Source organism: Ruditapes philippinarum, unplaced genomic scaffold (genome assembly GCF_026571515.1).
Source record: "Ruditapes philippinarum isolate M1 unplaced genomic scaffold, ASM2657151v2 ctg7195_1_1_1_1, whole genome shotgun sequence".
Taxonomy (NCBI): domain Eukaryota; kingdom Metazoa; phylum Mollusca; class Bivalvia; order Venerida; family Veneridae; genus Ruditapes; species Ruditapes philippinarum.
In genome coordinates, this window is record NW_026867059.1 from 21136 (window position 1) to 47542 (window position 26407).

Here is a 26407-nt window from a genome sequence, read left to right on the forward strand (position 1 = left end):
AAATATCATTATTGTGTTTTTATATTTATTCTGATTTGTATCTTTTCCCAACACTTTTTGCCACAGAGGTAGCTCTTCTACAATCGCAACTACTCGGCCCTTTCCGTCAGTCTTCGGATAAGGACCTCGAACACAATATAGTATGAATACACAGAACGGATGCGGTATTTCGGTCTAACCTGCGCTAAGAAACTAAACATGTAAACAAATAGTAATTTAATGCTGGGAGTTTTTGACAAGTTTATTTCTAATAAATGTAGTAAAAAGTCCACCTAAAATAAGTGAAATCATAGGTAAAAAAGCAAACAATACATTATTTATATATTTATTATTATGGTTGTAGAAACCGAAAGTACTAAAAACCAACCTGTTGACATTTATTCGTATTTGTTTAAAATTGAACATCAGTGGGCATATTTAAATTACAAATTGTTGTCAGACATATTTTCAAGCAAAAGAGTATCGGAATTTCAAATATATACATTCGTTTAACATTATCTCTGTTTCTGTTTACATCTGAAACCACGTGGTAGAACTACTTTCAATCCGTATTGTTTCCGAGGTTATTATAGATAATAGCCGAGGCAGTTCCAAATGGCTCTTCTAAAGTATCAATCGAATAGGCTATTAGTGTTAAAATGACCAATGGAAATTCTGCCTATATTCATTTCTTAGCGGAAATCAAGGCCGAAAAAAGTAGTGTTTACCTGCTGTTTTACTTATTGTAACTTTACATTCATTTTTGTGCTAGCTAGATATATAAAAGTGATATGTAAGGTATAGACATTGTCGCATTGTGAGATGGGGTTTAAATTTGTTTTACGTTTGCTCAGCATATTTGATATAAGGAGAAAGATAGTAGGTTTTTATTTCAAATAATGTACATGTATTTTCAAAATATTTATTATCATTATTAACTCTTTCACAAAGTGACAAGCCTTTCCACTATGATATAGCCAGAGCAGCCTGCGCGTCAGTGCAGTCTAAGCAAGCTCTGTACGCACTGCCTAACATATAATTTAGATGGATTCATTGACAATACATGTATATTTAGTAGAGCAGGCTGATTTAATCTGTATGACAAACAATAGCTTAATTTAAAAAGCGATATACATGTAGCTTAATTTAAAAAATGACATTGTAGCGTTCTGCTGGCGACAAATTAATCAAACAACTAAATTATCATTCAATTCAATAATTAAAAACTGTTCGTATTATATGATATCATACATAGTTCCTATATGATGTACAGACTTAGCCTACAATATAACGGTAGAGTATGATTTATCTACATTGCTCTTTTAATATCTCATTTTATGTAGGCTACAATGCTTTTTTCTGTAATGGCGTGCTGTTTATCGTTTTACCCCTAAAACTGTGCCTTTTATAGAATAGCGTTAGACCAGTATAACTAAACAGAGTGCGTGATCATTGATTCCTACACTTTAAAGCGTTGAAAATTGTGTACAGCTCAAGCCGGTGCTAAGGGGGGGGGGGTTTGGGATGTTGCACGTTTTCATTATCCCTTAATTTTAACTTTCTGATATAAAGATCCCTAATGAAAGATTCCAAAGCAGGATTTGATATTTTCTGAAACGACAAAGCGGTCTAAATAAATTCAAAGCAACTTACATAAAACAAGAACTTATCAGATTTTTAATGTGATAATATTGAATCTAATCTACATCTAAACCTATTGGGAAATACGCATACACTTAAAGAGAGGTCTTACTCATAGATACGGTGGTTGAAATTTCAAAAATCATGCGATTAAGGGTTATTCAAAGCCTAATTTGGATAAGACCACCATTTTATTTAAGACAGTCATATATAGATATCTTACCTGAGCAGGACCATCAGGTACTTTCGTTGCACACTCGTAAGCACGCCTCTTCTCTTCAAGTTGCTCTAGTCTATTTTTAGGCTCAGGATCAAATTGCGGAAGGAAATTGTCCATATGATGTATGATATAGTGTTTGTGCGGTTTAATCCAACGGAAAACCGGAAACATAAACTGCTTCTGGTTTTCTTCAGCCTCGATTTCAATGTAATCCAGAAACCAGTCTGAAAATCCTATTCCGGAATCGTCCCTCCATATTTCTATCTTGTGAATGTCGCCTAAATTAGAAACATTTTTAAGCTTGAACTGATCCAGCTGTCCCCTTTCAAAATCATTCCGAAAGAAATAGTCCAAGTTTATTGGTTTTGATTTATGCCCAGATTCACTATACAGAACAATGTATATGTTTGCATCCGTACCAGCATGTAACTGGTCCCCTGTTTTGACATTTGCAACATAGTGCACTTTTCCAGATCCAAAAAGTCCTTTACTAACACATGTACGTGAAACACGTGTTGTATCTGTAGACCGGAAGTTCCTATGAAATGGCAATCGCGTGGCATTACTCTTGAGGATTGTACTGGCAGTGAAAGTAGTCCTAACTAACTCCTTGTCGACAGATTCCTTTAAGCGATGCTTAAATAGTTCATGTCTAAAGTCACAAAGACTGTTTCTCGTTAAAGTTGTTAATCCATGTCCTACTTTGTGACACCGAGTGCCGAATGTCTTAAAAGACATCTTTAAGTGTGACCACTCTTTTAAAATCTAACAGAAGTTTAGATTAACACTGTCTGAAATGAAATACAGTACAATAATGTAGAACGTAAGGTTCATTTTGTCAATACACTAAAGAATATTTTACGTATAGTAAAACAAGAATACAACCGAACCATACTGAATGAAACTTTTAAACCACAAAGTTTACTTTTGAAAACGATATAAATACGTTTTAACACGTCAGATAAAAAATCTTTTCTTAATCGAAATGATTGACTTTTTTACAATGTCTTTTATAGCTATTATATTGAGCGTAAACTTACACAATTAAAAGGCTTACCACGGCTTACAGTTGTAATTATAGATATAAATGTCCTGCCCGGTAGACAATATATAATTGTGATTTAGGAAGGTAACAAAAAGCACGTTCTTTTCCGCGTAATCTAAAATTTTCGCTTTAATTTATCAGCAACTTTTAAGATAATCTTTATACGGCTGTATTTTGAACAATAATAACCGAGGCCTATGTTTTAACAGGGTTTTTGGTATTAAACTCCCCGTGCATATGATTAACACTATAAACTCGTCTATATGGTATAGTATACTATACAAGTTGTACTTCTAAATAAAACATTGCTTGCATAAAAATATGATGCATGCATGTGAATCTTTTTATCAAACCTGACAAAATCCATGAGTTAAAATTATTCATTCGGAACACCTCATCGATAACCAAAAAATGACAAACGGGCCGAAAAGTTGCAATTGAAATAGAGAATCAAATTATGTTGTTTTTTAAGACCGTACGGAAATAAAAGCGCATCATTTCGTTTTCTTCCCCAATTTTGTTATAAATTTCCTTTATCTTACTTTTTTTTACTTCATTAAAATGTCTGTTTACAAATTTACATATATCGTTTTATGTGATGTTGAACTTTAAGTAGTCCAGTCAAGTTATGACATTATTAAATTTAACTTAGAAATACACTGTTTAAATAGTTGTTTATTTGAAGAAATACGGTACATGACTTTTTATGCGTAGCGCGTAACTAGTGATCCGTGCATTTAACCAACATTGATTTTATTCTCACAGTGATCGATCTTTGATCTATTGATTATCAATAACATTACTTTCATTAATAATCGCACCAAACAACCTTTTTATTTACTTTTACACCCTGAAATATTCCTTTCTTGTATAACGTTTTGAAGAAATTTTTTTTTAACAAACCCCAAGATTTTATTACAAATAAAGTAGGACCATTAAATAGAATATTATTTGTCAAATCCTACAGAAATCCTAGTGGGTAAACATTTCTTATTTATGTACTTGCAAGGAAGTATACAACTTGAATTAAATAAGCTTACAATTAATCATAAAGTTATTGGAAGTAACAGGTGCTTGTGCTCGCAATAATGCATATATACATGTACATTGAATCAAATAGACTCGCAAAAATTCATACAGTGATTCCGATGACGGATTCTCGAATGTACTTATACACTGTATCCGTATCCATATCATACATACATTTATAAATTTTGAAATATCTTTTATTTCTTCTTAATTGTCATGTTTTACCGCATATCTTTTTGACAGTTTAAGATTAAGTTTAAAACGTGTTCATACCTGATACGTACAGGTAAACATACACAGAAACAACTGCTTTATGATATGATTAAAGACAAAATGGCTGAGCCAAAGTTCTTAAAACACTAGCGATCAACTCTCCCCTAAACTGACGTAAAATGGCTTTATTAACCAGAAGTTTTGGCTTCTTTAATGAAATATTGTAACATGTTTACATATAAAGCAACAAAAAAAAAATAGAAGCGTACGTTTAAAGGCCCTTTACATCCCATATTTTTGTCATGCTAAAGGAAAGAATATATAACTGTTTGAGGCATAATGTTCAAAACTGAAATATATCGTCACATCAATGCAGTAACGAGTTAATTTCTACATATTATTAAAAGAAATATGTAGAATCTGTTGGACACTGAAAGCTATATTCACTTGTTTTTATGTGTGTTTGAAAACAAACAAAATGGATGGTCATTCAATCAACAATAGTATATAAGAATTGCACATTCGGTTAGATGAGCCTGCAAATAGTCATACATATGTATTGTTGATTGAGGGATCATTCCTTTTCCCAGATTTTTTTTAGGTTTTTAACACAAACTTAAAAACCAAGAGATTATAGCCTTTGCTACCAGTATAAGGTCTGACTAGCCTGAACATTTGTGCAGTCTAACCAGGCTTTATACCATGGATTTATGCTGTTTACTACAAACTTAAGTTCCCATTTCGATATCCTTCCCAGAGTCCAATACATTTATCGATGCCTAAATTATGATGTTTTTCCGGAACAAATGTCTTATATTTCCATCAGGTCGTGCTAAACAGTATACGAGTTAAAGATAGCACGTGCTTTCGAATAACCAATCAGCAATGTGCATTATAATTATATATATAAACATATTCTTGAAAAAAAAAATGAAACAAATAAATGCTCACCTTTTATGCTTGTTCTCCACCACATATCTGTAGCAATCGAACCGTGCTCACGGGGTTTAGCACAGCTTTATTTTTATACATGAAGCTGTTAAATTATTTACAGACGCTCGCGTGCAAATTGTCGTCTGTGATAAAGATATAGAAATGAAGGGATACAAAATTGTATCGCTACTTAATGCTTGGAAGCATGTCTTTGTTGCCTTATCTTATTTACCTTTTGCACAATTAGAATGGAAATTTCGTAATATTCTGCTAAAACAAAGCAAAATAAAGAAATAACTTCCATTTATTGTCTCAAAATTATATCCAATTTTGCTTTGAACATTTATTGACCTAATCAAATAATCTCAACGTACGGGTTAACCTATCTGTTCTGTCGCTGCGATATAAAATTATAATAGGTCATGCTGAAAAAAATCTTTTCCCATAGGCAAAACAATAAATTCATTTAAGATTTAAAGCAAGCAGTTTTGGCTATTTTTGGTGAACTTTTTGTAATGTAATTTGCAGAGCTGTTCGTTTTGGGGTGATGTCTTTAGCATCAGTTTTACGTTATGAGAGACATCTACTCGTACGTAGCAGTCATCTAAGAATCTGCACCCGTGCGCAGAGACATACAAAACAACATATCTGCCGTACCGAACGGGTTTATTATCTTACAAATAACCTAAAACAAATTTAAATGACGGTAGATAGCGAAAAGCAATATGGTCGAGGACTATCTACAGTCATGCAAACAACACCAAGGACTGTATATAAAAGAAAAATGTATTTTTGTGTGTATTTGCGTTTATTTATACTCGCCACCGGTTGCCCATATGGGCGAGTCCTCCAGAAGAGTATTAGTCATTTTATTTTTTTGGAGGATAGTGCAATTACAGATACAGAAAGATGCCCCAATTCCAGAAGCTTCTCCTGGTTCTTTAGCGTGCCAAGTGTTTAAGCACCCATACACGGGACCTCGTTTAAAGTCTCATCCGAAAGACTGATTAGTAATTTTTAGTTGGCCAGCCCGGGAATCGAACCCACAATGTCGAGATTACAAATCTCGCGCTCTAACCGATTGAGCTATGCGGGCTGGTAGAAAAATGTATGAAGTTTTTGTGTGTTTTAAGTTTGTTTATACTCGGCGCCGGAATCAATCATACGTTTGCGGCTGTCATCGTCCTGGCCGGTCCGCATCTGATACATAACAGGGGGCGTCTTTTTTCATGCTGATCTGTCCGCAGATCTGTGTTTTTCGTATGTAGGTGGTATATAGCAGCAGCAGCAGACGATTACACCAAGGCACCCTTCTAAACGACTCTCAGTAGGACCACACCATTCGAGAAAGTCAGAACAGTTTGACAAATCATCCCTGGTACTTAACCTTTTACCCCATGAGCATATTGTGAAAAATGGCAGTTTTCATTGAAAAGCCTCCTGTTACAAGTTCCAACTGCTATAAAACTATGAAAAATGCTTCAATACTGATGAAACTTGGCACATATGTTGACTGAACAACCATAACCTCTGTAACACTATGCTCAATCTTAAATTTCCTGTTACCATGGCAACGGGGGGAAGTCTCAAAAGTGCGAAAAATCACTATTTTGCATTATTTTTTTCCATCAAAACTTATTTCAAAGTGCTGCAACTTCTCAATGCAATAAGATAGAGTAAAAGGCTTTTCAGCGTTGGTTACACGTCACCTTAAGATCGACCTGAGGCCATTTTTAGCCTGTCACATGTCCAAAATTTTCTTGGCGATAAGGGGGACTACCGCCCCCCTTCAAACCCCAAAAACAGAAGGGGGCACATCCCCCTTCTGGCAACCCCCTGATGTATCATTTTGATGGAGGGCCGCGCCGAAAAAGTGGTCTCTTTTTTAACAACATTTCTCAAACGAAAACAAGTGTTTGGGCCTAAATAGGGCATTTTTTTCACTGTTTGAGGCCTCAAAAAAGGGGGAGGGGACAAAAAGCCGTCGAAACACGTCTATATGAGGGAAAAGGTTAATATCACATGACCATGACGATTTCCTTCTTCGCGACGTCCTTGCCTCTGGATAGATTTGGAGAAGGCATGACAATTAACACGTACACTGCTTTTATTACATGTTTTAACTGCTAGAAACACAAAAGTAACGATCTATGGCCTAGCCGGATGTCTCTATTGTATTCAAGATGGGTTTTTATTTCCTTCTTTTAAAAAAGTGATTTTTTTATTGTGTAACAATATAACAAAACAGGAAATATATAATCAAGGAAAATATCAGTTTGTAAAGGATCTTAATGAATGAATAAACACAATTATCTAAGTCCTTAAATGTTAAAGTGTTACAGTGACAGTATCTACAACTCACATTTCAGATCATTTATGTTCCTCAAAAATATTCCTAGCAGTTCAAGTGTTTTCACTTATTCTCACCATTACTCTACAAGGGGAGCGGTGGCCTAGTGGTTAAGATGTCTGCCTCTCAACCCAGAGATCATGGGTACGAGCCCTACTCTGGTCACGACCATTTTTCTTCGTATGACACCAGTACAGGTTGGTTCCAGGAAGCGCTCTTAAAAGTGATTAATATAAGTTGTAAGAACTTGTAATGCAATCGAGCTAAAATAAATATGTTTAAACCAATACCCTTTCAAGTTGTCAGCCCTTATTTTTAATTTATTTTATGAAATATTTATGTCTTAATCATATACAATGATGGTGTTCCACAATAAATCTACCTCGGTGAAAACAAGAGGGCCATGATGGCCCTGAGGTCGCTCACCTGTATTTAGGCCCCCAACCCCCCCCCCCCCCCCCAACGTTGCAGGGCCAATTTAACCAAAGGGCTTTTATTTGCACAAACTTGGTAGACACCCATAAGAAGATGTTTCATGCTAAACATCTAAGCTCTAGCTCATTGGGCTTTTTAAAAGAAGATTTTTTTTTAAGTTTTTACTATACACATATAGTTAAAAACAATGACACCCCTGGGGCCGGGCCAATTTTGACCCCAGGGCTTTTATTAGAACAAACTTTGTAGACACTTACTAGATGATGTTTCATGCTTAATATCTAAACTCTAGCTATTTGGGTTTTTTCAAAGAAGATTTGAAGTTTTTGCTTTACACATATAAAGAAAATCAATGACTCCCGGGGCGGGGCCAATTTTGACCCCAGGTCTTTTATTTGAACAAACTTTGTAGACACTCACTAAAAGATGTTTCATGCTTAATATCTTAACTCTAGCTACTTGAGTTTTTTCAAAGAAGAGTTTTTAAGTTTTAGCTATACACAGATAAGGAAAATCAATGATCCCCAGGGCGGTGCCAATTTTGACCCCAGGGCTTTTATTTGAACAAACTTGGTAGACACCTATTAGAACATGTTTGATGCTAAATATCTTAGTCATAGCTCTTTGAGTTCTTTAAAAGAAATTTTTTTAAGTTTTTACTATATGCATATACCGGTAGGGAAAATCAATGACCCCCCGGGGCGGGGCCAATTTTGACCCCCAGGGCTTTTATTTGAACAAACTTGGTAGACACTTATTAGAACATGTTTCATGCTAAATATCTTAGCTCTAACTCTTTTGGTTCTTTGAAAGAAGATTTTTTAAGTTTTTACTATATGCATATAGGGTTAATCAATGACCCCCTGGGGCGGGGCCAATTTTGACCCCAGGGCTTTTATTTGAACAAACTTGGTAGGCACCTATTAGAAGATGTTTGATGCTCAATATCTTAGCCATAGCTCTTTGAGTTCTTTAAAAGAAGATTTTTTAAGTTTTTACTATATGCATATAGGGAAAATCAATGACCCCCCAGGACGGGGCCAATTTTGACCCCAGGGCTTTTATTTGAACAAACTTGGTAGACACCGATTAGAACATGTTTCATGCTAAATATCTTAGCTTTAGCTCTTTGGGTTCTTTAAAAGAAGATTTTTTAAGTTTTTATTATATGCATATAGGGAAAATCAATGACCCCCCGGGGCGGGACCAATTTTGACCCCATGGCTTTTATTTGAACAAACTTGGTAGACACTCACTAGAAGATGTTTCATGCCAAATATCTAAGCTCTAGCTCTTATGGTTTTTTAAAAGAAGATATTTAAAGTTTTTTCTTTCGGTTGCCATGGCAACCAGAGTTCTGCATGGAATTAAATTCTTTGAACAATTTTTAAAGGTGACCACCAAAGGAACATTCCTGTGAAGTTTGGATGAAATTGGCTTAGTGGTTTCTGAGGAGATGTCATTTAAAGTAAAAGTTTACGGACGGACGCCGGACGGACGGACGCCGGACGAAAAGCGATCACAAAAGCTCACTCTGTCACTTTGTGACAGGTGAGCTAATAAAAACAATTGGGCAACGCCTTCAAAAGTTACACAGAGGTCAGATCCTAGAGGTCAAACTACTACCGCACTGCGTTTGGGATTAAGCTGCTCTCGCTTTTACTAACAAGCTGCCGATGTCCTGAATGAAGTTTGCAAAAAGGGAACGTCTACAAAGGAAGCAGGGACAAGGAAGAGAAGTCCCTAGTACCTGTGACGGCTTGAAAGACGAGCATGTTGCTTGGCACAAACTGCCCTTATTAGGGTTACCTTCTTCATTATTGCCACAGGTTACTGTACGTTCTAGGTCTCATTGGCCGCCGTACAGTATAACCTTTTCGGGTCAAAATTCATCTCGTTGGCTAAATACTCAGTAGAAATTACCACGAAAGTAAATTATTACCACTTTGTGCTTCAAAATTATTTATTTAAGGGCTTTAGTGGTGGTATGCTCGATAGCGGAGACTATTTTTTTTCAGCTGTAACAATCGGATGGACCTTTATTTAACATACATATGAGATGTTTCAAGATTTCATGTTTAGCTCCTGTGACCTACTTGAACACCAGACTGAAACCATTTATATGACTTTTGTAGATGACCACCAAAGGTTTATACCTGTGAAGTTTGGTCAAAATCTACAAGTAATTCAAGAGATGTCTTTAAAGAAATTGTGGATAACGACAGATGATGAACGACTGCAACAGAAACACTACTATCACAAAAGCTTAAGCAGGAAAATTTCAATGTCAGAACAGGTTTCATGATGCTATTTATATGTTACAACATAGAAAATATTGTTTATTCCATTTTAATACGACTATAGCTGCTTGTTTCAATTACATGAACACATTTGTGACAATCCACGATTAAAAACATTTCTAACAAAGGTAACATTTGTATATTATTACATAGTATAATAACTGGTTTCTAAACTTGTTGATTTTAATTTTAACTGTTGTTTTTATGATGATTGACAAATACAGGAAAAGGTAAGAAAAATAGAATAAATAAAGTACAAACAATTGCCCTAGCAATGTGGACAGCTGGGATGTACACAACATGAACAAAGCATTTTTGCACACTATCAGTGTGTAACATACACCATATATATAGACATATGATTTATCTTTATGTACCAATGTATAATTACCTCGATAGTATTTAATATTACACATAACAACAAATCACGAAAGAATTATACATGTATGTTGATAGCAAGTGTAAGATATACATGATCCGATATTACATGTATATATATATATATATATATATATATATATATATATATATATATAGCAGATAACAAAATGTTCTAATAAAAAAAATCAAATTCTTCATCATACAAATGGTCATTCTAAATCACTTAGAACTTTATCAACATTTTTTCCAGCAGCATTTTATAAGAGTATCAAAGTGATACATTTCTGCTGTGGTTTTTATCAATATTGAATATTTAAAATACTAATGGAAAATATGCCCATTGTAGACCTATACACTTTAAAATTCCAATAGCAGTTTTAACATATAACTGTTATGTGATCAAATTTGATGAGATTGAATTGTTCGTCTTAATATGTGTAAAGCTTTATATCTGACATAATTATATAAAAAATTTCTTATTGAATTTTGAAAAAATAAAGCAAAACTTTCAAAATACTTTTTACAAAACAAAATATGCTTACAAAATGTTGCATGCAAAATATTATTTCTAAATGGTTAAAACCCAACTTAAAATAGCAGCATAATAATTTGTCCCCAGAACATTTTTTTCTGTTTATACAATATGCATGTATGTTAAATAACAGGGTCATTCTACATGACATCTCTTTGATGTATTTTTATTTTTTTAGCATGTTAGTCTATTTCAATAGACAATGCATTATACTCTTAAATTATACAGATCCGCAAATATAGGAAAGACATTATTTACAATAACAGTATGCAATCTACGGTAAACTGTAACTTAATTTGAGCCGCGTCACGACAAAACCAACATAGTACGTTTGCGACCAGCATGGATCCAGACTAGCCTGCGCATCCGCGCAGTCTGATCAGGATCCATGCTGTTCGTTATCAGTTTTTCTACTTGTAATAGGGTTGGTAAGCGAACAGCATGTATCCTGATCCATGCTGGTCCCAAACGCACTATGTTGGTTTTGTCGTGACGTGGCTCATTTAATGTACTCAGTTTCAATTGATTGACAATTCTACAAGCAAAGCAAAAGCAACCAATAACATATCTTAATAACAACATTAAATACAATATAAAAGTGTTTAAAAACAACATTCTAAATTTGAAACAAATCCAGTCAAGCTGAGAGCTGCCATTTACATTTGTCTTTTCTTAATAACTCTAAATTTCCATCTCCAACTCTTTGAAATACAATTAATACATATTCAGTAAAGGTAGCAAACTTTGTACAAAGCATATTTGGACTTCCATACAAAATTCTAAATCCCTATTGATGAACTAATTGCCAAAAAGCAAAAGATTGGAGCAAATAAGTAACAGTAACAAAAAGCAGTAGCAGGACAACAATAATACCAAGCTTGTAAGAAATAATCAAAATAATAAAAAAATTGTCTAAACTGGCCTTTAAAAAAAAATGCCAAAACCATTATTTTTGTAAATGGTTAAACATAGTGCATTTAAAATGCTAAAAAAACGCACAAGCTCATATTTTTCACTTTTTTTATTGTCACAGTTCAAAACTGTTCACTATTTAATAAAAAAATATGGAAGCGGGCAAAAAGCTCAGTCTGTAAAGCCGCAAAACGGTATTCAAAGGGTCCAAGGTTCAAGTCCCAATCAGGCTGCACATTTTTCTCGCCCTGTAACATTTGGCACCTGACGTGGGGCAATAACTGCATAAATCTCTAAGTTCAATTAGCGCAAGTTTGTTACTCTTAAGAAATTCAAAAACAAATTTCAATATAGCAGGGGGAGTATGTCACCGGTCAAAATTGTTCACTTTCCAGGTTCAAGTCCCAGTCAGGCTGCATATTTTCCTCCCCCTGTAACAATTCAAATTATTAAAAATTTCAACATGAAAAGAGTCACAAGTAAGATCCTCTATGTAAAAATTTTACAATGCCCACCAATTATTGTTTCTCATTTAACTCGTCAATACTATCCTTCAGATCATTAACAGACTGTGTTAAAGCTTTCAATGTCTTAATACAATCCTTCATGACCACTGTCTGTTCATATACAAGCTGATGGACATCCATTTCTGTCTTCTCTGAAATATATAATACAAATAACTCAGGTTAACAGATACATAATACAAATAACTCCGGTTAACAGATTAAATTTTATACAAGGTGTATTTCAGGCATGCATACAGGATTCTGTTTTACCACAGGAGGTTGGAAAATATATGTCAAGGGGAAAACCGAATTCAAAGGAGGTATAGGCAGTTTACTAGTTAACTGTTTTCCAGAGGAAGTTATGAGTAAAATTTTCACTAAAATATCTAAGTTGATAATTAAATCTCATAGCTGTAAGAGATTCTTGCCAAATCCCCATGGGTAGATAAAAGACCTAACCTTATCTGGATCCACAGACTGATTTAATTAGAAGAACTACCAGTACATATAGTTAAGATAATGTCAGTTTGATTGAAGTGTACTGTGTATTTAAAATTACTACATACATTCTTCTAAACTGCACTGGATATGAATAATGTTTGTCATTATTTGTTTTATATTTTGCTCCAATTAAATGTGTCAGTGACATACAGCCAAGTAAATTTCATCATAAATCTGAGCATAAGTCTGTCAACAGGTAAGTAACTTATCTTTCAATCAATTCAAAACATACAGAGCAGACACAAATGTTTAAAATTAATAAATAAAGATCTAATGTGACCTTGAACCAAGGGGGCCCAAACCTGCCCTCTGCATATCAACTCATTAAGGTTAACATTACTGCCAAGACACTTCAGTTTCCTTCTATCAGTATAAAAGATACAGAGTGAACACAAAATTTACTAATGGATGGATAGATTCACAGGCACATACTGATAACAGTATAAGCTGAAATTCTTTCTCACCAAGGGAATTATTCAAGAAAAAAAATCTCTGTCTGAAGAGTATGTAACTATATCAAAAAAGTTTGGTATAATTAAAGATATTCATCAAGATTCTGTATCAGAACAGGGTTACATATATTGAATGAGTGTAGTTTCAATAGTAAATTTACTGAACAAGTTGAATAAAATTATATTATGCTAGCCTTTGGCCAGCAAAATATTATTTCATTCAACCAGTTCAATAAATTCAGTAATGAACCTACACAAATATAATATTCTATTTATCACATACCCAAAATAAAGACTGTTTAAAGTGCACACAAATCATTTTTAATTGACGCGCATATAGTGTAACACTTACATTTAGTGCATCTTTGCACCTCTTTACACTATGCTTGTATAACGAAAATAAAACACATCAAAATATATGCACGGCCTTGCAAAACCATTTATACGGAGTCGCAAAATCGGCACGGGCGTGTGATAGATAAGATTATTGTTAAGAAATAAAACACTTACCGTCATCTGAAGGGTTTAGATATATTGCACAAGTATTGGTCACTTTCCTTGGTCGTCCTCTCCTTCTCTTTGGAGCATAATCTGAACTAAAACTACCATCACTTGATGAACTAGTTGATCTCTGACAAAATAACATAAAATTTTCATGAAGAAATTTTACTTGAATAAATATTGTACTTTGTATTTTACTTGGTTGTTCATGGTAGGTGAGTAACAATTTAGACATTGATTTTGAAGGTTATGTAAAGGTTTGTTGAAGATTATATGCTATTTGAATTATAGATACATGTATTATACTTGTATATCTAACAGTATTATTTACTGTGTACACCAGTGGTTAAAAACGCCATTTCATAACACCGCCCACCCCCAAGTTAGAAAAGTCACATAAGTCACATCCTTTAAATGATGTCATTTATTAATGAATTGCATTCTAAAGATGATGCCATTTTGCCATAATGAATGAGAGAAGAAAATAGAGAGATACAAAAATATTCCTTTCATGATTTATATGTAATATTCAAGAAAAAGAATCAAACACTGGCTGTCATCACAGATGGGAATATTAAGTTCTTGGGTAAATGTTTAATTGAAACTAAGGAGAGCCTTGTAACCACCATGAGCAGTTACCCTTGTGCTAGGTATTCTTTTAATCTTTACATACAATAAGGTATAAATCTAGTTATAACAAGCAATTATCATAGTATTGCAAGCAATCCATAAGTCCCCTACCGGTTAAAATATTATAGAAGTTGGAGTGAAAAATACCAATATCTCGAAAAAAAAATCTACGTTCAAGAGGGAGATAATTCTGGAAATAGTCTTGCTTGAGTATTTAACCTTCTCAAAAATGTTGAGTGATAATAAGAAACATATATATGAAGTTTGAAGTGGAAACATTAGTAAATAAAGAAGTTATTTAAAAAAGGCAACTTTTTTTTTCATAAAGATTCTAAGTTCAAGGGAGGTAATACTGATAATTTTTGTGCTAGAGTTGTAAACCTTGTCACATATGATGTGGTTGATGACTAGAAACTTATATTTAAAGTTTGAAGTAAACACATTAAGAAATAAAGAACTTATAGTGAAAAAGCTGAAAAAATTAAATCAGAAATTTTGAAATTCAGGCTATTTGTTGCCATAGCAACCAGAATTTTCAACATAGGAAGAAAAGAAAAAGATGTGCATAATCTCCAGACTGCCATCTACCCATATTTCAAGTTTCATAAAAATATTTTTAGTACTTTTTGAGTAATCATTGGATCCAGTTTATGTGTTAAATTTGCCATATTTTCAGATTATTTGTTGCCATAGCAACCAGAATTTTCAACATAGGAAGAAAAAAAAGACGTGCAGATTATGATAATCTCCATACTGCCATCTATCCATATATCAAGTTTCATAAAAATATTTTCAGTACTTTTTGCGTTATCGCGGGATCCAGTTTTGTGGACGGACTGACAGACAGACGGACGGACAGACGGACGGAGGGTAAACCTAAAGTCCCCTCCGGTTAAACCGGTAGGGGACTAATAACATGATAAAACAAGAATTCCACTCTTTGTTTTAAAATTTTATTGCTGAATTTCTAGAATGAACTTTCCTAATTTTGATTTGAAACTGTCCAGTGATAATGTGTAGGATTTTTAAATCAAAATCAAAGAATTATGTAAAGGTTGGTCAAACTGCAAGAATATGCAGGATGTCCTGGCCTAATGAAATGGAAGCATTCTAATGACATAACTTTGTTTCTATCATAGCCCTTTCTTTTCTCTTAAAGCTGATATGGAAAAAGAAGAACCAGGTGTTTTAAATAACTAAGTATGAAAATTTAATATATATTAGGGATGTCATCTGGAGCTAAAACGGCCATCCGGATATCCGAATCAAACATCCGGATACATCCGGTGTTCGGATCGTTGTTATATTCTTAGTTGGCTGATATGACGTAAACATTTTTTCGCTACCTTTTTCAAAGTGTTGTTGTTCATTTCACTTCCCTTTTAATTGAATGTTATGTGTCAAAAAATTTTCATTATTGGTTTTATTTTTTCTATATACAATATGACTGTTATCGATAAATTTAGTGCATGTGGTACTTAATTACGATTTCAAATGAAATGAAAATGGAATTCATCGCCGATTGTCTCAATTCCTCAATTAGTGCTATAATACACAATAACACAGTAATAAACTGTCACTCACTCACATTTGTGAAAACAAAATAACACCCGTAAAAATAAATATAATGTTTCCATTGTTCAATAACACGCATACAATTTACACACGATGACATTTGACAGGTGTGTAGCCGGCTTTTCAAAAGAATCTGCCAATCTTTGATGTTTACCAACATGTAGCCCTGGCTGTTTGATTCGAATCATCAAAGAAGTCGCTGAAACTTACATGAATTACACACATTTTAAGTGTTCATAAGTGAAAAAAACTGAAAAATTTGTTTTAAAAAAAATGCACATGTTAAGATTAATACTAAGGGAGAAAGTTTTTTTGTCGGATAATTATTGTATCAATTCAAATAAAAGCTGTGATAATTAACATATTATTATTCGTAAGTGCATTTCTTGATTTGATTATTTTATTTCTGCAAATTTTTCATTTTCTCATCAAATAATAGCCTAATTAAATAATTACATTTGGATATAAAAATGTAACATCGTTGCCGATGACAATCACACGGGACTTAGAATTATCATCTTAAATCCTACAAAACTTAAATTTGTTTGGTGTTTAATATATACATGTATTAACAATTGTGTCATACCTGACTCGTAATTATTGATTTTTTGTGGTCTGCAGAGATTATGATGTGTATTGTCAAACTAAGGTACAATATACAATATGGTGTCAACACCATGTCTACGTCGATTATCTCAGCGCATGTTTTTTATCACATTTTCTCAATATTCTTAAATATTTTTTGCAAACATCCGGATTCGAAAATCTGCTCCGGACACCGAGTTGTGATCCGAATGTTCAGATATCCGGACTTCAAATGACATCCCTAATATATATACATGTATACATAATGTCTATCAAGTGATATCTAGGAGAATTATTTATCTGTAGTTTATTTCAAGTTCTTTATATTTTTGGTTAGGTTTTAAAATCATTATGACCTTTTTAAGGTCATATGGCAACTTTCCAGATTAAGTTGTGGAGGAAGGACTGTGGTGTCCCCCTCCACGCATTGTTTTCATCATACTGTTTGTGAGTTAGGTTGACAGCTCTAATATTAACCCATTGCTTCATGAGCATTTTGTGAAAAATGGCTGTTTTCATTGAAAAGTCTCCCGTTACAAGTTCAAATTGCTATAATACTATAAAAACTGCTTCAACACTAATCAAACTTGGCACAAATGTTGACTGGACCATTGTCCTTGCAACAACATGCTATGACTTAAATTTTCTGTTACCATGGCAACGAGGGGACATCTCAAAATTGCCAAAAATCACTATTTTGCGTTGATTTTTTCCATCAAAATTGATTTCAAAGTGCTGCAACTTATCAATGGATTGAGATAGAGTCAAATGCTTTTCAGCGTTGGTTACACGTTACCTTATGATCAATCTGGGGTCATTTACAGCCTCTCACAAGTCCAAAATTTTCTTGGCGATGAGGGGGACTCCGCCCCCCTTCAAACCCCCCAAAACAGAAGGGGGCACATCCCCCTTCTGGCAACCCCCTGATATATCTTTTGGTTGGGGGGCCGCGCCGAAAAAGAGGTCAATTTTTTTAACAACATTTCTCAAACAAAAACAAGTGTTTGGGGCCTAAATAAGGCATTTTTTCATCATTTGAGACAACAAAAAGGGGGGGGGGTGAAAAAGGCGTTAAAAGGCGTGTATATGAAGTAATGGGTTAACTGAAAATGATGAAAATACTTGAAATTACCCTAAATCGCGTTTTTTTCAATGTTTTAAACATGGCCTGTCATATAAATTTGAAGAAAAAATTGTTGTTTTGTAGATTTTTTTACTTTTTTCATTAACCCATTGCTTCATGAGCATTTTGTGAAAAATGGCTGTTTTCAATTGGAAAAGTCTCCCGTTACAAGTTCAAATTGCTATAATACTATAAAAACTGCTTCAACACTAATCAAACTTGGCACAAATGTTGACTGGACCATTGTCCTTGCAACAACATGCTATGACTTAAATTTTCTGTTACCATGGCAACGAGGGGACATCTCAAAATTGCCAAAAATCACTTATTTTGCGTTGATTTTTTTTCCATCAAAATTGATTTCAAAGTGCTGCAACTTATCAATGGATTGAGATAGAGTCAAATGCTTTTCAGCGTTGGTTACACGTTAACCTTATGATCAATCTGGGGTCATTTACAGCCTCTCACAAGTCCAAAATTTTCTTGGCGATGAGGGGGACTCCGCCCCCCTTCAAACCCCCAAAACAGAAGGGGGCACATCCCCCTTCTGGCAACCCCTGATATATCTTTTGGTTGGGGGCCGCGCCGAAAAAGAGGTCAATTTTTTTAACAACATTTCTCAAACAAAAACAAGTGTTTGGGGCCTAAATAAGGCATTTTTTCATCATTTGAGACAACAAAAAGGGGGGGGGGGGTGAAAAAGGCGTTAAAAGGCGTGTATATGAAGTAATGGGTTAAATATTCTGAAGTCCCTGGAAGGACTCAAATACATAGTGGTGACAGGCAATTCAGTGACCCTAGCCACTCAGCCATCAAATAGTTAAAATGTGGTGTTGTGAGTAGTGAGTGAGTAAGCAATATTTCTTTTATAGAACAGCATGAAGAAAGCATAATCAATATCTCTTGATGATGAATGTCCATAAACTTTTTTTATTCTACCTTTAAATGATAAAATCTCCAGGATGGAAGATTTAAGACCATTAATTGTCAGCAACTAAACTGAAATGAAAAAAACAAACCTAATCTTATTGAAAGAAATTTTACAAATGATTTAGACTGACAATAATTTTTATACTATTAATTTATTTTCAAGCCTTACTGCTTTCCTTTTCCTCTTCTTTTTGAACTGGTTATCAATTTTCATGGCATTGAAGAAGTCCGGTCTTTCTCTGTTGATTCTCTCTGTCCTTCGTATCTCTGCATCATCATCTATTTCAGCATTTTAAAAAGATAGAAAATGTTAAGGTTCAGTTTTTATGCCATTTCATTTAATTTATACAGAATTTATTTTAGTTTAAACAATATTTATTTCTTCTTCCATATTTTCAAACAAAATTTCAATACATAAATTGCATCCAGGATTGAGTAGAATGCTTTAAGCTTATATTAAACTCTCTTCTGAAGAAATTTATTTTAGTTTGATTGTGTTGTTGTTTATTGGGTTTTACGTCACATCGACACAGTATAGGTCATATCGCAACGTTCCAGCTTTACTGGTGGAGGAAGACCTCAGGTGCCCTTCCGTGCATTATTTCAGGCACGAACGGGCACCTGAGTAGAACCACCGACTTTCCGTAAGCTAGCTGGATAGCTTCCTCACATGAAAGAATCCAAAGTCCCTGTCGAGATTCGAACCCACAGCGGTGAGGGGCAAATGGTAGTTTGATTGTGTAGGAAGCTATGAGCTTAAAAATACACTTTTTCGAATCTGTTCCTGGAATTAACCTGTTCAAAAACACCTTTTAATATTTAAATTAAAAAACATTAACATAATCAATCAATATAAATTATAAAAATTCTCATTCATGACTGTTTTTGAATGATTTAGTTACATCATAAAAACAACAACAATAACAACAACCTAAAATTGATAATGAATCAAGATGGGGTGGTTAAAATGGCAACATGGTATCTTTCGACTTACCTTTGACAGTTTTTGCTGGAGCAACTTGACATTTACACAGTGGACACAATTTGCAAGCGACTGGAATCTAAAATTAATGTATCATAATATAATATAATCATTCTGTCACACTCTCTCAATACCAAATTTAAGCTGAAAATTGTCTTCTTTTTTATTATTATAAAACTCTCGTGTCAAGAAAACAAACAAAACCATTGTCTTTTCAAAACATTTTTCGTACATGTGAACTTTTTTGGATGATCAAGTGGGAGATTTTCTTCAAAAAGAGGGAGATTTTAGAATTTGTTTATTCAAAGTTTATTTAAAGTTCTGACATCAAAAATTGAGAGATTTCTTTGATTTGTGAAAATACCTCTTATTTTAAGAAAAATCTTTGAAAATATGGCTGCAGAAAGTGGGAGTCTTCCGCTAAAAGTGGGAGAGTTCACATTTATGATGTTTGTTTGGTTTCGATGCTAATTCTAACACACTTTAATGTCATACATCATTAGTCAGTCCACCTTGCCAGCTTTCCTGGATAAATAACAATTGTCACGGAATAATTTAACCTCACTCGATGTACTACAATTTTCATACCATCATGATGCGCACAATCATGAAAATTTAAATGATATGTGAATGAATGCACAGGAAATCCTGGTCAGTAGAGAGTATTGAAACAACATGAAAACGCAAAATCAATGCGAGTGTTTAAGCAGCTTTTTATGGAAAAATAAGAACAAATATGTCATTAAAGTCTTAAATGGTCAGAATTGTCAACAATGAAAACAGTTTGAAAGTTTCTTAAGACTGTTCACATCTGTGAATGCATTTCTTAGTTGGGGGTCAACTTGCTTCTTGTATTGTACACCAGGCCATATATTTTTATATATGTAGCATTTATTAAAATAAGTTATTTAAACAAGTTAATTTACCCAACTGATTATCATCTTAAAAGGGTTAATTTATGGTGAGCCATCATTAAAATGGGTCATTTTTTAAAGCTGATAAATCACAAGTGGGGGTAAATTGTGATAAATTTATTCATTAATTGCTAAGTCCCACGTCTACTAACTGACACATATCAAAATTTTCATCATGGAAAATCTCAGAGGAAAAGAAAAATTTGTTACCTCTTCTCCACATTCAGAGCATTTCTTCACCACTTTGATATCAGATGTACCTGTAAGGTATTTGTACTCGTAATACTATAAGCAGTCACCTTACATTAGGAAATCAATGCTAAAGGTAATCTCTAACACTTAAACAATTATACATATATTTCAATCATACAGAACAATATCTTAAAGAAGCATGCCTCCAGATTCATGTTTTCATGAAAATTTTAGAAATGTATTTGAAAGTAAAATATTGTGAGGTGATGAAAAATAGTAATTTAAATATTGCAATCAGCACTTACAATCCTAGAAAATTACCAACAAATGGTCAACATATGCAAAAACAGCCCTTACTGTGTTTAGTTACGCAGTAGAAATATTGTGATAAAATACTGTAACCCAATGAATATTCGCGACCAATTAATATTCGCTTTATTCGCGGATGGCCACGAAGCGCGAATATTTGTTTGCGCGAATAAGTTTGCACGATTTCGCGAATAAATTGGGAGAGAAATTTTTATTTTAGACGTTGTTCATGCAAAGCTACTTGACCGGATATATTCGAATTTTATGGGCACCTGTTAGGAAGTAATGAATTGTTATGAATATTGCCATAAAGCAATAAAAACACAAACTAAGTAAACTACTACTATTTTATAAATATCAAAAGAACTCTATGTCAATATAGCAATCACTATTTCATTTACATTTAAAGTCATAATTAATTGATACAGTGTTCGAATATTTATAAAGAACGTATAATTCACTCATTTTGGACATAAGTCAATCAACACCCTAAATAGATTAACTTTATAAAAACAGCTAAACATGTTACAAACATAATCATCATTATGACACGTGCTTCTGAGCAATTATCGTCTAGTTTGTGTTTTTCACATGTCTGAAGGGAACAGACGAAAGAAAACTATTAGTCGAGAAAAACAAAGTATAATAGTGTGATACCCACCCTTTTAACGACATGTTTAGAAATGAAGACGAACGATGCGTACATGTACACATATAAATAAAGAATATAGAGAAAATGTTTTGCTGAATTGTGATCACAATTCACTTACCAATACAATATATAAGGCTAGCGTATTGTTAATCCCATTTTAGACACTAATAATGACCTCAATTATTGAAGATTAATAGTCGGCTAGTGGATTTTACGGTCCCATCGGACTTTCCAATCCGCGAATTTTTTTTTTCGGAAATCAAGAAAACGCGGAAATTAATATTTGCGAATATGTCAGACCTCTGCAAAACGCGAACATTTGTATTCGCGAATATAAATTGGGTTACAGTACTTCAAAATCAGTCTTAAACCGCGCATAACATGTAAAATTTAACTTGAACCCTGAATGTTTTTACCTTTCTTAAAATTTTAGTAAATTTTTCTCAATATGGAATTTCTTGAAATATTTAAATTAGGCTCATCTGGAGGCATGCTGCTTTAATTTTGAAAGATGTAGTATTTTTATAAAAAGAGCACACCAGGTTCAAAATTATGTTTTCATTTAAAATACATCTACATGATCTTTAGATTATAAATTACAAAAGTTCTTAATTTTGGATTATCTTTTGAATGACTAAATTACATCAGAAAAAACTCAAAACTGAATATGCAAGATGCGGTGATTAAAATTGAAACATAATATCTTTTTGCTTACCTTTTGGAGTTTTGACAGATTTTGCTGGAGTTACATAACATTTACACAGTGGACATAATTTGCAAGCAACAGGAATCTAAAATTAAGAACCATAATATAATTATTTAGACCGTGTCTCTCATTCAATTATAATAAGAAACTTTAACTTGTTTTTTAACTCCTTTTTTGTTGCATCTCAGAGGTCAGTCAACTCACCAGTCTTCCTGGATAACTATTAAACCAAACCTAAAACGAAACTTCTCTCAAAGTGACCAATAATTATCCAAAATGATTTCTGAGACAATGGAAAATAATCAATAATCATGCTTTTAAGATATAAATATTTTATTAATTTTATGAATGATAAAAAATGTGATAAAGGAAATTATAAAGCCCTGTATTTTTTGTACCAACAAGTTGTACACTACTAAAACTTAAATGTAAGCAGATGAATGCATAGATTGTTTGTTTGTTTGTTTCATTTTACGCCTTTTCCCAACAGTATTTCAGTCATAAAGGCGTAAGATGAATGCATAGAAATTGCTAGTCATAAAAACACATTTAAATATAACAATATGCTGAAGCAACAACAAATTAAGTACTTTACTTTACATCAGACCATACAATTAATAAATTTACAAATGTATATAAACAAATATCAAACTAGTCTAAATAATTAGACTTGTCAAAGAGACATGAAGATAATTATAGTCTTAGACAGGCGATCTTTTTCCAAGTCCAACCACAAACTGCTTTTGTTGTACATGGACATTGCCCAATTACTGAATTAGAAGTTGTTAACTAAAAAAGAAACGACCCACTTTACCAGATACTGGCTGATAGATATCTGTTTTTTTAAACAAATTCCCAATATTTCATTTTTCAATAAAGACTTGAAGACACAATCCCAATTCATTAATCTCTCAATGGTAATAGGCTTTTCAATCTGCCATAGTTAATGATTTTATAGTAACTGTATAACATAACATAACATAACATAACTTTTATTCGACATTAATTTAAAATTGTAACAACAAAATTATACGCGGAAAGTCCGAGCGGGGCCGAAGGCCCCGCGAATGCTGTAGCGCTCTTAGATAACATGTATGACGCGTATCAATTGAAATGAAATCAAATTGAAAGTAAATAAAAATTTCAAAAAAAATATATATCCTATACCTAATGAGCTGTAAAAAAATCCTTAGTTATTGGGGCGCCGCCATTTTGAAATTCTTTTGAGCTTAATATAGATATCAGAGCGCTTTTAATGAGCGTCTACAAAATCCAGACCATTGCTAGCAGACGCATGCTAAATAACACTTCCGGTGAAAGAATGATGTGCAAGATCAGAAAAAAAAAACATTCATTTCATTGATAAGAACTATAGTAACGATTATAAATATAAAATGTTACTTTAACATATCCTTTTTGATAAATTAGGACATTGAAAATAACGTTAGAACAACTGGATTAGAGATTAACAAAAATGGCCGCCCAAAAATGGCGGACAGGATTTCTCCACACGCCGACGCATGCGCAGTGGTAGGTTGAACACCACCAATTTATTCGTTTTGTTTACGTTAGAAAATACCGTAGAAAATACTACTAATGAAGTGCAAAAAAAGATCTGGTTTACATGAACACTAAACATGTTATGCTAAAATCATAATTCATAAGAGCTTTCCGCGCAATAGGTAGCACCTAATTTCATATTAGTCGATTTACATCAAATAGTGCAAAAGTGAGACACGTGAATTCCTAACCTAGAAATATATATATGTTTACAGAGAAGTTCATTACATGACGAATGTCAATCATATTAGAATAAAATATGTATTTGGTAATTATATGTAAATAACATAATCATTGTAACGTATTGTCGGGGCGAGAACTCTGCAAGTGTGTATTAGGTTATTTTTGCGCAAGTTGTTTCCCTTTCATTGCAAAAGTGGTTATCCCGCTTATATGCAGTCAAAACATTACCCCTCTAATTTCCAGTGTCCTCCGGTCTCTGTTGGCCTGCAAATATTGGAGACCAGCAAACTACTGTACATGTTTTTATTAGTCTTTCTCTCTAGTATTTGCCGATCTAGAGAGACCAGAGAAGACTGAATTGGCCATTTTTATTTTATTTCAAGTTATCAAGGAGTTGATTTTTTTCACTATGTCATAACATGTCCGTGAATGATATAGCTGGCAGTACAAATTTAATATAAATCCCTTGCAATTGCATACATTAAAAAACTCATTTTTTATAAATTACTGAGATATTAGTACACATGTAACAAAATATATTCGAATGATTTTTCGAAGAACTGAAATTCATATGTGTATAGGCTAGTTGTATCTAACTTAGCCTACATACGGCTAGAACTTTTACCTTGTGATACCTTGTGATGTTTGGGAAACTTTATTAGTCCCCTAACGGACCACTTACAAACTTGCTTGCATGATTTCAGTCGGCCATATTCCCTAGCTATGAAAGATAACTCCCTGTTTCCCTGTCTAAAATCCAACCAAATTATTCCCCTTTCAAATGAACTTATAGAAGGGACCTTTTAAAAAGACTTTGTACTTATTTATTTGATTTTTTGTTCAGAAACGGACAATTTTTTCTTTACCTTTGTTTAATTTGCTTTCTATCTATATATGGTTTCTATGGTAAACATATGAGTTTTGATGGTAAACAAATGAATTTTCTGAACCGAAAGTAATCTAACACACAGCGTTGCTGTCATCACATGTAAACAATACATTAAATCGGTAAGAATATTGAGATATTTGTTTGACTATCAGTTATTAATATAGAAAACAACTATGTGTAGTTTTTGTGTATTGTTTTAATGTGTTTGTCTGATATTTTAGTTGTAAAAGCCATGTACGCTTAGTGCCGCTTCATAGCAACCGAGTTTAAAACGTGAGCGGAAACTGAACGAGATATGGCAAAGTGCATGCTCGCGCACTGACTTCCGCTCTATCGAAATACTGCATATACGTATAGCGAAAGTTCGTAAGTGCGGACTATCATTCCCCTCGAGTTCCGTTTTCAGTGTCGTCCGCTCCGGTATTGGTCTATCTAATATATATTGTCCATTTTAAGTCTCTTCCATTGCCAGTGTTTATCTAACTTAGATTTGAACTTGGCTAGCAGTACGGGTTCTAGCCATATGTGAGTCAGGTCACTGCCTAGAAATAAGCTCTGTACAATGGGTCAAAATATTCATACAAATTAATCAGACTCAAGTGCTAGACTTACAATATTATAAATATGCTAATTTTGAATTTTCATGAATTTGCACAGTGCACAAACCTGCAAACATGCCAAAGAAACTTCGATAGAATACCTTTGGAAAAAAAGTCAACATTACCTGTTGTTCACACTTAGTGCATTTCTTTACTACTTCACGACTCATTTTGATAAAGTGTGTTCAAATAATTAATGACAAAAACATGCAATAAACAAAGAAAATAAAAAATTGTCTGCAAATTACAATTGCAAAGTATTAAAAACGCTTGGAGTACCAAGCTCTTTATTGAATGGAAGAAATATACAATGAACCCAAAGATTTATTTTCGGCGGCATATTTTCGGCCCTTTCTGTCAACGCCTTCATATGTATACAAATTAACGAATTAAAAAAATATGTTCATAAAGATATTTTGTATCTGAATTCTAATGGAGTTTAATAATGTAAAGACATTTCCCTTTAAATATAATACTAGGAAAGTCAATCTTATTATGTAATAAAAATCTGGAAGAAAATTGATCCCTCGGTTCGAAGCATTAACCACAACAAAATTACATGAAAATTGAAGACCCGGTTTGATTGAGTCTGTACATGAGGGATAATGAGTAAGTGCAACATCCCCCATGCCCCTTGCACCGGCATGA

At 33.5% G+C, this 26407-nt stretch overlaps 2 protein-coding genes across 2 annotated transcripts; both read right to left on the reverse strand.

Annotated features, from left to right (window-relative positions):
• Positions 1-1214: 1214 nt before the first annotated feature.
• Positions 1215-3341, reverse strand: LOC132734685 (allene oxide synthase-lipoxygenase protein-like). Its single transcript, XM_060721474.1, has 3 exons — positions 3239-3341; positions 1844-2631; positions 1215-1259 (listed from the first exon to the last, which is right to left on the reverse strand). Exons 2-3 carry the CDS (start codon positions 2576-2578, stop codon positions 1215-1217), a joined length of 780 nt encoding a protein of 259 aa, XP_060577457.1. The 5' UTR covers positions 2579-2631; positions 3239-3341.
• A 7375-nt stretch (positions 3342-10716) lies between these two features.
• Positions 10717-26052, reverse strand: LOC132734681 (UPF0547 protein C16orf87 homolog). Its single transcript, XM_060721470.1, has 7 exons — positions 25885-26052; positions 22538-22613; positions 20880-20929; positions 19768-19834; positions 18943-19052; positions 13940-14060; positions 10717-12628 (listed from the first exon to the last, which is right to left on the reverse strand). The coding sequence occupies exons 1-7, from the start codon at positions 25927-25929 to the stop codon at positions 12489-12491; spliced, it is 609 nt and encodes a 202-aa protein (XP_060577453.1). The 5' UTR covers positions 25930-26052; the 3' UTR covers positions 10717-12488.
• Positions 26053-26407: the final 355 nt, after the last annotated feature.